The sequence below is a fragment of the Passer domesticus genome, chromosome 10 (genome assembly GCF_036417665.1).
Source record: "Passer domesticus isolate bPasDom1 chromosome 10, bPasDom1.hap1, whole genome shotgun sequence".
NCBI classification, from domain to species: Eukaryota; Metazoa; Chordata; class Aves; order Passeriformes; family Passeridae; genus Passer; species Passer domesticus.
The window spans coordinates 24,982,175-24,996,093 of record NC_087483.1 but is presented as its reverse complement, the minus strand read 5'-3'; the positions used below and the strand labels follow the sequence as shown (position 1 = coordinate 24,996,093).

Here is a 13,919-nt window from a genome sequence, read left to right as displayed (position 1 = left end):
ATTTTTATTATAATATTAAATATTTAACTAAGCTAAAATGCAATCTAAATGTCTCCAACATACTACTAAATACCATGCACAGCTTCAAAAAAAAGTCTTAAAGCATTTCCAAATAAAAAGCTACCAATAATTTTCATCATTCCTGAAAATATAATTTGAAAATATGAATGGGAATGGATGGCATACTTTCCAAAGCACCTGCTCTTCAAATCAAGAGCTTTCAATTCATGCTCTCTATACATGTACACAACATCTAAAGAAAATAGTTTATTTTCTTTTTGATGCCTCTTGCTCCAAACCTTTGCCAGTATTCTATTGCAATACACAACATTTGGTTCTATAACAGCAAACGAAAAGAGACCACAATTTTATTTCAGTAGTAATTTTAATGTCTGCATTCTAATGCATCATCTTCTGTTAGAGGTGGGGTTTGGTGAAGATAGGCATCATAAGCTAATAACTACATCATGCAATCCCCATGCTACTCATCATTATCTTATTCCTCTGTCAGAAATTCAACTTTTACAAAACTCTAAAATTTTCAATCCCAAATGTCTTTCATAAATATGTATATGTAACAGTCACATTAAAGAGACTTAATTTTGATCCTTAATGTGGGAGAGAAAATTTGACACCATTAAATGGAGGAATATACAAGCTATGTAAATGAGTTCTTCATGCAATTGACTATTAAACTCTGAGGCTGACTGTTCTACGGAAATAGAAAAGGAAATGAAATTGAAATTACGACAAAAACCCGGATGTTTCTGTTAAAAACATGAGTTCAGCTTCTGTGCAGTTTCAGACAGCCTCAGTGTTTAACCTCGCTCTCACCTGGAATGACTGATATTGTTTTCAAAGCTCGGAGAACTCTGAATGTTCTCAACGCTGAGACATTGCCCAGGTCCACAAACTCTGTCACATATCTGTAGTGAGGGATTCCACACACAAAAACAACGACAGCACACACAAAATTAAACAGAGGTGATGTAGAGTGTCTACTGTTTTACACAGTTACTTCTTACCTGGAATTACAGAAATAGTTTTCAAAGCTCTCAATACTCTGAAAGTTCGAAGAGCTGAAACATTGCCTAGGTTTACAAATTCTGTTATATACCTGTAGGATTAAATCACAGTTATTCAGAATTGAGGCAGAGCTTATACTACTTACCTGAACCTGACATCCAGAAATCCTATTTCTTTTGGGTTTTTTTGTCGTTTTTGGTTTGGTGGTTTTGTTTTTGTTTTTGTTTTTTTAAGGAGTAAGTTAAATTTAAAGACTTGTATTCATATTTTCCAGTTTCAATTAAGTTTTCCCTAAGAAATTCACCCTTAAGATTTACCATTAACTGCAAATTTAAAATGAAACCTATAGACCTGCTTTTGTTTTTAAAAACCTATTTTAAATTGATTGTTAGTGGTATCGTCTGTACTGTGGAACAGTACACTAATTCTGCTATGCGCTACATTAGTGTAAAATATTCTAGTGGAAAAACTTGAAGCTACAATTAATTTCATATGAACTAATATAAGCCAAACAAACTATTACATGTTCAAAAACATTTCTTATCTTACTTAAAAAAAATATTATACACTTACGCAAAGGAAATGACAACAAAATCAAGCCAGTTCCAGGGGTCACGAAGGCACGTAAAATCATTTATACAGAAGCCTCTTGCAAAAACTTTTACTAGAAATTCAAAAGTATAAATTCCAGTGAAAGTGTACCTATGAGAAAACATTCAAACCAAAGTTAAAGATTGCTGTGTTGTTCAGTGATACATCATGAGTATACAGGAAAATAACTCAAACCCAGTAATTAGTACATACACTGAACAGCAGTTATAAACTCACATAAAGTATGGCTGGTTTTCCACCATTCTTTTGTAAGATAATAGGATTGTACTTTTTCATTTTGTCTGAAAAATATTTTTGCAGTTTCAAGCACATAAGATTTTTAAATTTCAGAACTAATAATGATAACCATGAAAAACATGGAAAAGAATTTTTTGTTCAAGTAACACTTGAACATGGTTGCCACATCAGAAATAGAGTCTATGGGTTAGGTAAAACCTAGTATTTACTGAAGGTACTTGACAGTTGACCAGGCAGATTTAAGAATGATGAACAATAATCCTCAGCAGCTGTATTTTCTCTAAAGAGTGTGTGTGTCCCATAATTACATTTTGCTGCACTAAATGAAGTTGTTTCAAAGGGGCTATAGAAAGCATCTTCCACAATGAAACCCAGTAGTTTTGCGTGAAATTACCAATTTCTTTTCTTAATGATAAAGAACAGCTCAGGAAGGAGAACACATGAAAACACTGTTTGTATGAACATTCTGAGGAAATGTATTCATCAGCATTTTGTTCAGAGAAAAAGGTTAACAATGTCACAGCTTCTTTCCTTTGCAGAGCTTGCAGGACTGTGCTGCTTTGGGTTGCAGCTATGATCCAACTCCAAGCAGGAAAAATGAGAATACTGGTATTACACAAGTAAGTAAAACTGAGTGGTTTAGCTCTTAATTTGCTTTTCATTTGTAAAGCATTTTAAAAATTATTAGCCTATTTAGGTATACTTACTCTACATTCTTCGCCCATTCTGGAAGATTCCTCCATGTCATAAGCACACAATTTGCCAAAATAGTGAGCATAATGACCTTGTTGAACAATGTGGACCGTGGTTAAGGAACATACCCCCTTTAAAAGCCAAATTTGCATAACACACAATACGAGGAATTGACCAGGACATAGAATACTAACAACATATACAATACAAATCAGTTTACTATCACTAGCAATGTTATAAATAATGCAAAGATATTTCACAAGAATGATGTTTATTCACCTATCACAGAATCATTTAGGTTGGAATAGACTGCTGAAGTCACCAAATCCAACTCTTGATGCTTTATTTGTCAACTAGACCATGGCACTATGTGTCATATCCAGCCATTTCCTCCAGGGATATTGACTCTACCACTTCCCTGGGAAGTCCATTCCAATGCTTGACAATATTTTTGTGAAGAAATTCCTCCTGATGTCCAACCTGAATTTTCCCTGGTGCAGCTTGAGGACATTTCCTCTTGTCCTTTCACTGGTTACCTAGGAGAAGAGGCTGCCCCCACCTGGCTACACCCTCCTTCCCTCAGCTGCTCCTCACAGGACTCACTCTCTAGGCCCTTCACCAGCTTTGCTGGCCTTCTCTGGTCCTGTTCCAGCACCTCAATGTCCTTTCTGAACTGAGGGGCCCAGAACTGGACACAGCACCAGTGCCGAGTACAGGGGGACAGTCATTGTCCTGGCCCTTCTGGCCACACTATTCCTGATACAGTCCAGGATTGCCTCTGGCTTTCTTGTCCACCTGGGCATGCACTGGCTCATGTTCAGCTGCTGTCTACCAGCACTCCCAGCCCTTTCCCAGGGCCACTTTCCAGTCACTCTGCCCTCAGCCTGCAGCACTGCATGGGGCTGTTGTGGCAAATTTGCAGGACCCAGCAGCTGGTCATGTTGGACCTCATGCTCTTGGTCTGTCCCATTGATCCAGCCTGTCCAGTTCCCTCCTCAGGGCCTTCCGACCCTCCAGAATATTGACACTCCCATACAACTTGGTGATATCCACAAACTTACCAAGGGTACACTCACTCCCTTCATCCAGATCACCCATAAAGATTTTAGACAGGGTTGGGTTCAATACTGCACCTTAGGGAACTCTACTAATGACTTTTCTTCTGAATTTACTCAGCAGGTTAAGTGACTAATCTTAGCTCAGATTGATGCTGAAAGACATTCAAACACCAAATCAAAACTCCTAGTGTTAACATTAGTAATATTAATCAGTAACAATTTTTAACAAACCACTTGAAAAGGATATGAATGAACCAAAATTTTAATAGCTAGTCTTCTAGTGATATTGAAAGGAGATAAAAGGTACAAGGCAGGTGTGGCACTGAACCTGTGGATTGTCTTCGCTTTATCCAGTACTATAAAAGTCTTTAAAAAACACACAAAAAGGGCATGGGGGTAGCTGGGTTAGGAAATTAAGGATACATTATGGCAAGCTTGCCATAATACAGACAGCTTACACACACCTAAGTAGCCAAATTATATTTTCAGTAGAATTGTGGAAGGAAATAACAGATTCTAAAATTTCATATGAGCAAAAAAAAAAAGCTACACCACAAATTCTTTGTCTCTGTGCTCTTAAAATCTGCATTTCGGATTTTCTAGGATTAAGTAATTGCTTTGAAACTATAATTAAAAATGTGACTTTTTACATTTAATGCAGCTCTTTTACTTGCATTTCAGAAAAAAGCTGGCAATGCAAAACAAAGCACCTAAGTAACCATTTTTGAGACCTCACAAGGAACTTTTTAACCATTTCAGCACATTAAAAATGCTTTTGGGGTGAGACACCCTTGACTTTTGAAATCCTTGGCTTTACTGCCTTTATTGCTTGCGCAGCTGTTACTAGTACCATCAATGTAACCATTTTTAATTATAAATAGGAGACACAATGAAAATATCGTTTAATGAAATCTTAATTCAATCTACATTTAAAGATTATTCTCCCAAAATCTCACATCTGGAAATAAGCAGGCTACAACACTGACTATTTCTGTTTTCCAATGACATTTTAGTATAAAAGAAATAGGTCATTTGTGAATAGTGTTTGTGAAGTTAAGAGAATAAAAACTAAAATAACTAAAACATCTGCATGATTATTAGTCTTCAACATTTTATACTAGAGAAAACCTGCTTAGGTTGCTTATTACTGATATAATACAGCTCTTTGGCTAAATTCTTAGCTTGCAAGACACTATTTTGCTGATTATTCAGCACTTAATTTCAAAAATCTGTTCTATGGTTTTAATTCAACAACCCTATTATTGATTACACAATAAAATAACCACTTGCTGCTTATTTTGTACAGACTTTTTAATGTAAACTCAGTTTTGTTTCCCTTCTTCACATCATTTCACTTCACATGCATATATAAAAATAACTTTCCTTCCTCTGTACTTGCCAAAGTAAACACCTTGCTCTTCTCTTCCTGTTTTATCAGTATATCTATAAATGAAACTGAATCAGTATATATCAATTTAGATTTTGTCTTCAGGTCTATATTGGGCCTATAACATTTACCCAATATTGGAACACCAAGATTGGTTTAGTCTTTACATTTTTTTTAATTTTGTAAAACAAATATTTTTATGATATTTTCGATGATTGCTCTGTTATATGACTGAGTGAGAATTTTGTCTAAAGACGTGTGTAATGAACTAGATTTCAGATGTCATGTTTCTTACAAAAACCCAGAGAGCAGCCAGAGAGATGGAAAGTTTTCAAATGGTTCAGCATTAAATCAGATCTGAAGAGATTACAGGACATTCAATGCAAAATCCATTAACTAAAATACCACAACATGAGACATTAAAAGACAAGTGTTTTTCCCCCCTTTTTTAAAGAAGAGGCAACTTCAGCAAGAGTTACAGTTATCTTTATAGTGAAATCAAAATAACTAACATGATAGCACCTACTGCTTCTGACCAACTTCCCAGCAGAGCATTTATCAGGTTATAGTAAAATAGGAGTGCTCTACTTACATTCTTAATACAAAACACTTACTTTTTTATTGATGTAATATGGGTCCAGGTCCTCCAGGGGTTCAGACACCATTCCTGGAGGAATATCACCATAAATAAATGGCAGTGTCTTTCCTGCCTCTAAGTCATTATTTGGCTCTGGGTGATTTGCTTCATGACCAGTATCATCTGTAGGCTCATCTTGGTGATAATGAAATTTTTCATCAGCAATACGTTTTTCAATAGCTGCAAGAGATTCCTCAGTGAAATAGAAGAAGCTGTCAGGTCCTGGTGGTACCAGCATTGCCTGTGCCATCTTTTCATTCTTCAAATTTTAAATGCTTTTGGGCTCTTGTGTAAGAAGATCCTAGGAGGGCACATAGGAAAAAGAAAGAAGAAACAGAAGGTCACACCACCAGTAAAATCCCCAAATATAAGTGTTTGGCATAGTCAGAATCTGCCTCTTTTCTCTTTATAAAGCCCTGTACAAGAAATATTTCAATTAACAGTCAGATAATTAATAGAAAATTAGCCACTCATGGCAAAGAGGTAGAAGAAGTAAATAAAAAAATAGAAAAAAGAGATCAAATTTGCTTACAGTTTGTCAACTCAGATTAATACCTCACAACAAAAAAAATAAAAAATATTCTAACTTTCCCTAGCCTAACATTAAGTTACCTTATTGTGAAACAGTAAAAAATATTTCAGCACAGCTAAGTATTGCAGTCAATGGTCACAACCTCTACCATACAGACCTGTACATTTTTGGCACACCACCTTAAAGAACCTTGCATTTATATTACAAAAGTAGAAAGAAAAAACATGCTGTTATTATTACTCTCAATTAATATGGCAACATTGCTCCATCTGGTGGCTTATACCGTGACTGCCAAACTAATGTTTGTATTATACTGTTAGGTACTACACAAACACATTGTATCTATAAAGCCATATTCACAGGCAGAAAGCAACCAGCCTGAAGTTCAGTCTTTCCCTTTTAGGCTTTCTGATTAATATCTACCTGATTTTTAATTGTAACTTTGATGGTGCTGTCTTGATAATTAAGGAAGTTATGATGGATGAAGTGTTTTAGATTTATACAAAAAGCACAGCACAATCAAAATTGCAGTACTCTCTTGGAGACCAAGGATATTTTCAAAATACTTAAAAATAATACATTCATTAAATTCATTAATTGATCATTTCTTTCTAGGTTATATTTTCTACAGTGAGTTAACAGCTAAGGGTGCACTATCTTCAGAATAAAGCAATTTTTTTGAACAGACACAAGATGGAATCCAGTCCCACTTGCTGACAGTCATTAAGTGTTGTAGCCCTTGTGAACACAACGCTGTGGTGAGCTGACCTTGGCTGGCTGCTCTCCCACTCGCGTTCCACAAAGGCAACTGCACAGGGGAGAAGGAAGTGAAAGAGGCCAGGTAGTAAAATAAAGACAAGCAGATCATTTACAAATTACTGTCATGTGCAAAACAGACTCACTTTGGGAAAAATAACTTACTGCCAATTAAAACAGAATTGGAAGGTAAAAAACATAAGTCCTAGAAGAATTTTCCCTCTGCCTCTTTGTTCCAGGCAGAGGAACAAAGAGGCAGAGGGAAAATTCACTGTTTCACTCTCAAGTCCTACACCTCCTCCCCCAACAAGAGGCACGGGGAAGGTGGGGAATGGGGCTGGCATGAAATCATTGCAGTTCTTTGCCACTCCTTCCACCTGTTCCTCCCTTGCTCCAGCATGTGTCCCTCAGGCAGGCTGTAAAGCTTCAGGATAAGGTTGCTCCAGTGCGGGCTTTGCAGTGTCTCTCCCTCAAGGAATATGCACTTTCTCCAGGGGGTGCAGGTTGGGTACCTGCTCTGGCACTCTCCTCCATGGACCTGCTTCAGCACAACCTGTCCCACAGGCTCCCAGGGAATTTCTGCTCCAGCACCTCCTTACAGCTCCAGGGTCAGGGGAACAGGAGTGGATCTCACAGCCCCTCAGAGAGCGTTCCTCACACTGACCTGTGGCCAGGCGTGTTTTCCCTGAGGCGCTGCCATCCTGCCTGAGCTGGGCCAGGCAGCCCTGGGCTCTCCACACAGACCTGCCTGGCAGGGCCCCGGCCCCCAGACACCGCCACCTCTGCCCAGAGTCACCACAGGCCACGCTGCCAACAGGAAAAGACTTAAAGCAGATTTAGGTGATGGCAAATGCTAAAGGCTCCTGCCACCAAAAAAACCACAGAGTGAGCCAGTTCTCCTGACCCCAGTGTGTGCAGGGAGGATGCACTGCAAAGGAAAAAAGTCTGATGCAGACTTTTTCATTAAGTGCAACAGCTCCAAAGTCAAATACACAGCAAATCCCAGGTAGCTGCCTCTTCTATGTCAAATTTTAGGTCAACTTAATGCTAGTTGAGGAAATTTTCTATTTTTAACAATTTTACAGCAGGAACTACATTGCCATGAACAGACAAACAACCCATCATGCAAGCCATCTCTTCAAAATCAGTCAGTTTTGGTAATGGACAGGCTCCAAATCCCTCCTTTTTCAGCTGAGCCACAACAGGTTCCAAGCCTTTGGCACATACCACAATAGGCACAAAAAGAGGAGAGGCTCTTTACACTGACTACTAAAGAGGTGAGAAATTTCCTAATAAATAATTATAGAAATCAGACATTTTTCATGTCACCTGCTAAGCACTTTAAGAAAATACAAAGACTTTTTTCCTCTGGAAAAGAAAGCCTGAGAATGCCAAGTCTTTCCTTATTTAAAAATGCCTAATCACATCTGCTCCATCTTAAAGCGATTCACCATTTTCAAATGCAGAATTTAATTGTTGTTTAGCCTTTTGATTAGGAAATCATTCTCAAATCCTTAGCAACAGTGAACCTGAAGGTCTGACCACTGTACTTGGAGTGAGAACCAGCTGTCTCAAGAGGTAGTTTTCCTTCAGAAGCTGAATGACACACGTGGCTCTAAATACCCAGGAAACCTTCACCAGTAGGAAGACAGAGATGTGTCTTCCAAAGAAGAACACCAGGATCTCTTTCCTTCAGCTTAATTTTCACCTAAGAGCTAAGGTAACACAAATATTACTTGGTACCTTTAGGTCATTTATTTAGCTTACAATTCTGGGTTTGGTTTTTTTTTTTTGTTGTTTTTCTTTTTTTTTTTTTTAATAAAATGGAGGGGTAGGTATTATCTGCTTCTTCATTAGTAAGCAGAAAATTCAGAAATATAATTTCCTTAGTTCAGAAATATAATTTCCTTAGTAGCAAGCAGCTGAGTCTATGTAATTTTTTTAAGTCAAGCAAATTCCTACTAGTAGGGGCTTTCTGTCTCCTACAACAAGGTGGTAGCAGTATTAACTTAAGAAGTATGTTTTCCTAAAAAAAAAAAAGTCTGTAACATATAGGAATTATTTTTTATATACCAGCACTGCATGTATTGTAAAAGATTCTGAGGAGACCACTTGTAATAAAATTTGAATTTCATGAATGATGCAAACAGTTAATGCCATTGTAAGTAGTCCACACATACTCAGTTATTATCTAAAATGGTTAGATGGTTGCACAAAGTCTTTTAGAGTCTGAAGAGACAAAAAAGCAAGATTTACAGCTATTAGACCGACTTCTATCTTATAACCAAACAGAACAGGAGCTGTACATATGGTGCTGCTCTGTCACAGGGATGTTGCTCTTTACAGGCTGAATAAAATACAAGCTTTTCAGCACAGCTACACACCACTAATGAGCCCACCATGCCAATGAACAAGTACACTTGGCAGTCTAAAAAATACTTAGGCAACTTTGTGTTTCAATGATTATCTTCAGAAACAAGCATGTCAGCAACAAAAACCAACCAACCAAAAAAAAAAGGGAGATACTGGATGAGAATGCAAATATATACCATAACATTCAGCTCATCTTTTAGGGGATGTTCTCATTACTTGGATAAAGACTCTAGAAAACTTTTTAAATAGTTTTGTAGTCAATATTAGGCATACAAACTTGGAAAGTGACAAATGTTATGCCCACAGAAACTACTTGTTATCAAACGTGTACTTGAAAATGTCACTAACTGTCACGTCTGTCTATACATTTTGTCTAAATTTACTCTTTAGAGGTTTATAATGCATAAAACTAAAAGTTCATGACTGTTCATTTTACCAAATACCAGTACAGCCTCGTGGCAGTTTTTCTGAGTTACTGCAGTTGTTATCAGAATGAAAGCCAATCTTTCCACTTGCATGTTCATATTCCCCTGGTTTATTCAACAAGGCTCAAGTGGGACCCGTAGGGCTGAGATGAACTGCACCATTTCTCTCTAGAGACACCACAGCCAATGTCTGCAGCACAAAGTTCAGCATTAACACAAAACAAAAAAAGTTATTTTCTACTACATGACAAATCTCTCCTGTGAATGCCGTATTCTAGCAGCCTAATCACAACCCATGCTTGGAAAAAAAACCCACACCTGTTAAATACTTCTTGAGTTTCAGTTCAGTGACTGTTTCCTTTTCATGACTTTAAAAAAGTACTGCAAATATATAAATGTTGTAACATTGTGGAAGAAAGTGAGGCTGCTTATACTGTTATCGCATGAAAATAATTTTACCCAAGAAAAAAACTGAATTTAAAAAAAAAGAACAAAAAGATAAAGCAGGATGGATTGGTTTAATGACTTAAATGTGTCTCTTTCCTGCAATTTTGACAGCATTTGTATTACAAACTGAGGTAATAAAAATCAAACCAGAAAACTGGATTTAATGTGAATCCTGAAGAAACTGTTACCATTCCATCCAAAAAATCCCACAAAGGTCCTTCTGAAAGCTCAACATTAAAAAAACCACCGTCAGTAAAAAACAAAACCCAACACATAAATCCCCATTTTCTCAGCTTACTGTTAATAAACAGACTTCTTTCATGGCTACGTTGTGCATGTAAGCCTGATTGGAGACTCTGTCCATCAAGCAGGACAGAAATTCAAATGAAAGATTACAGGAAACTGCTACATACCACAGACTCTGTAGCAGCACAGTACTAGGAGGAAACTCCTGGGCAGGAATGAGCCAGTTAACAACCTGATATGAATGTTAACATAAATATATTCTTATGGAGTATGGTTGAGTGAGCAAGAATAATTTTTTAATGATCTTTTAGAAAATATTCTTACTACATATACAAATAAAAGTATCAGGGTCATTTATATTAAGTTTGAGGTTTGAAGCTGGAGTCCACTGGTCTATGAAAAAAGCATTAATGTATAGTTTTTATTGTTTCCATATATCTTTAAATAAAAAATATATGTATTTGTTTCTGTATACTAGTTTTAATATTTGCAAAAATAATGGTCAAGCTTAAATCCAAACCAGTCAGCAACAAAGCCTCAGTACTTATAAAATGTGCTTCCCAAACACAGTATTTTTATCTTAACATTTTTCAAAGGCAGAAATAACACATCCGCTCTTCCTACCATATATCCTGCAACATAAAGATGAATTTTTTACAGTATCATTCCCAATGTTCTCTCTGCTATGGTACATTTCATAGCTTTATTTGAGTAACTTGAATAAAGCTTTCAGTGTACTAAAGAAGCAAAACTACTGAAATTACTATGCCTCAAAAAACATCTAAGCCTCACATGTATGAAATTTCATTAAAAATAAGACAGTCAGGTAAAGATGTTCAGTGAATTTCATTTTGGCAAGTGATCAAATCTGACGAGTCATAAACAAATTTACACTTTTTTTTGCTATGCTCTTTTTTGTGCATTTCTGTATATAAAAAATAAGGTGTTTTTTCCATGGACATTTAATTCTACTATATAAATTAAGACTTACTCTATTAACTAATATGTTGTCATTAAGCAGTGATGCAGCCTTCAATTTCTACAGAAAATAAGCTGGGTTTACTACTGCTATGTCAATTTCACAATTCTGTGAAAACAAGCAGGAGGCTATAAGACAAATCCAGAAAATTCTTAAGACAGTGGTTTAATCTAGAAATCATCTGCTCCTAAACATCGATAAGGACTAAAAGGTTTCTGAATTATTTATTGCTTTGAGACTGAATAGATTAGACCTATGCTATATTTCACCCCTGATACTTCTCAACAAAAGACTGTGCTAATGCAATAGCACTAAGTGGGACAGCTGATTTTTAAAGAAAATATTTTACTATGTCATTCTTTTGATTGCAAGTAATTTCATTCTCTATAGCTTGTCCACGAAAAGAATTTTAAAACCCCAAATAAATGCTTATGGAAGGCACAATGAATTTCTGTTCAGTTTAATGGATTCTACTCATTATACAAAAATTGCCTTATATGACCTGTATTACTTCCAAAGGTATTCTAAACTATATATTTTCAATTAAATAGCCTCTGACTTCAATTTATGAACTTATGGTAATATACAGAAGACATTAAAAATAATCATATTGCAAGAATGAAAAATGCTTAAAAGATACAGGATGCTACAGCTGTAACATCTTTAAAAAATAATTCTCTAATATAACCCATTTTTAGAATCTGGAACCACTTAGAGGCAGATCAGATTGCCTTTCCTTTATATCAGAAAATGCATTAATTGGGTGCACATCTAGGAAATTCAGTCCTCACAAACAAGCAATTTAATCCCCATGTATCAAGAAGCCACCCTGGAACAGAGCCAATACACAGCAAATAAGAAACTGTAAGAGATTTTACTATTGGCAAGGCATGGAAGAACTGTGAAAAACATGATACATTGCCACAGAGGTGATATGCACCTATGCTGATATTTCTGTTATCTGCATGACTACTTGGACATTTTTCCAGACTAGAGAAACACTGCTCAAAACATCAAGACCCTGCGCTTCTAGTTAGGTACAAATAAGTCTTGTAGCCAATTCTCTGCTCAATAAGCTAATTTAAAGCTTCCTCAGCCTCTTAACTCCTCTTACAATCTAAAGACAATAGATTTCGTATCAGATTTGCTCCTACACTAAGGCTGTTACTCACTTCAGTAGCCCATCAGTGCTTCTTACTTTCACGTATTTATAGTAAAAATTCTTCTCTCAGAATTTTCATCTGGTGAAATGAGTTCAGTGAACCTTTTCTACGAGCCACATAAATGATACTAGTCACTGAAACTTATTTTTACATTTTTTGTTCTTACATTATATTGTGGGGCAGATTTGCTGTTGTAAGTCCTGGTGTTCAGTCTCGCAACATTCCATTACCAATGTGCAGGGGTTTTCCCTCCTCATTTCTCTAGATTCCTTCTTCAATTTTCTGCCGTTTTTTGTCATTTAACAAATTTATGACAAAATAAGACTTCACATAGTTTCCATCAGAAAGCCATGATAATGTGTGCTTGGTGCCTTAGCTCCAAAACACTTTTTTCATGACACCAAAGATGATAATATCAAGTTAATTACATTATGATTAATAGCACTATTAACTTCATAATGTATTAACTTCATGTTTATAAGTTTGGATAATCTTTCTGTATAAATTCATAGCAAAGACAACCATAAAAACTTTTAAGTATTACTTATATCTGTGGACTGAAACGAGCGTGTATCTAACTCCTTGTTTTGATTCTTAAAAGAGAAACAGAAAAAAAAAAACCCAAGGATGCTACATAATAACAATATAGCTGCTTAGAGATTAAGCTATGAAACAATACTCTCTACACATATTTTCAAACAATCATGGTACTTCTGCAGTGTTTATTTTCCTTGCAGTCCTCAGCTGAAAGAGAGCATGAAGGAAGGGCAACTACCACAAAGGATGTTTATTTTCTTCATACAGAGTCTTTATTACCCAATAACTGTTAGTTATAAAACAGAGTATACAACTTAAACTTGTTTTAGGTATTTGAACTCCTTAGGATGTAACAACCAGATTCCCAAAATTGTAGTTCTGGAAGCATGGAAAGAAATTGAGAGCTGCTTTCATTCTTTTATAACTAGGTGCTAGAATTTTCCCAGGGAATCCAGTGCTTAACCATTAAAATCTATCTCCTGAAAGTTCATTTACTCCCCAGAGAGACTGCCTCGGCAGCAAATCAGAAGTGCTGCACAACTTGTTCAGGTCTCATAAGTTTGTATTAATGAATTATTAATATAGTACTAAATCAATTATATGCAATTATATTGCACATAAACATTGTGCACAGTAAAGAAACTGCATGCATCCACATACACGGGATTTTTCATTACTCTGATTCTTACAAGTATCATCTGTCATGCCACATTTATCAGAATGCTCCAAGTAAATCACTCCAAGTTTGTACATGGAGTGTACAATCCAAGTGATTTATTCTATCTTATGCAGGTGAACCCCTTGTTATAAA

The 13,919-nt window shown here is 36.2% G+C and overlaps 1 protein-coding gene across 4 annotated transcripts in view; it reads right to left on the bottom strand.

Annotated features, from left to right (window-relative positions):
• Positions 1-13,919, bottom strand: part of LOC135308933 (sodium channel protein type 2 subunit alpha-like) — a 66,329-nt gene that overhangs the window by 39,903 nt on the left and 12,507 nt on the right. For 2 of the 4 annotated variants that reach the window (XR_010369302.1, XM_064434601.1), the window contains exons 1-3: positions 2,583-2,667; positions 1,600-1,728; positions 835-926 (exon numbers count right to left, since the gene is read on the bottom strand). Coding sequence is in view for 3 of the 4 variants with exons in the window: in XM_064434601.1 (XP_064290671.1) it covers positions 835-926; positions 1,600-1,728; positions 2,583-2,653 (292 nt within the window). In the remaining variant the exon portion in view is untranslated. Of the gene's footprint in view, positions 1-834; positions 927-1,025; positions 1,118-1,599; positions 1,729-2,582; positions 2,673-3,873; positions 3,993-5,627; positions 5,952-13,919 lie in introns of those variants that run through there. The other 2 variants (XM_064434603.1, XM_064434602.1) reach the window with 2 other exon arrangements.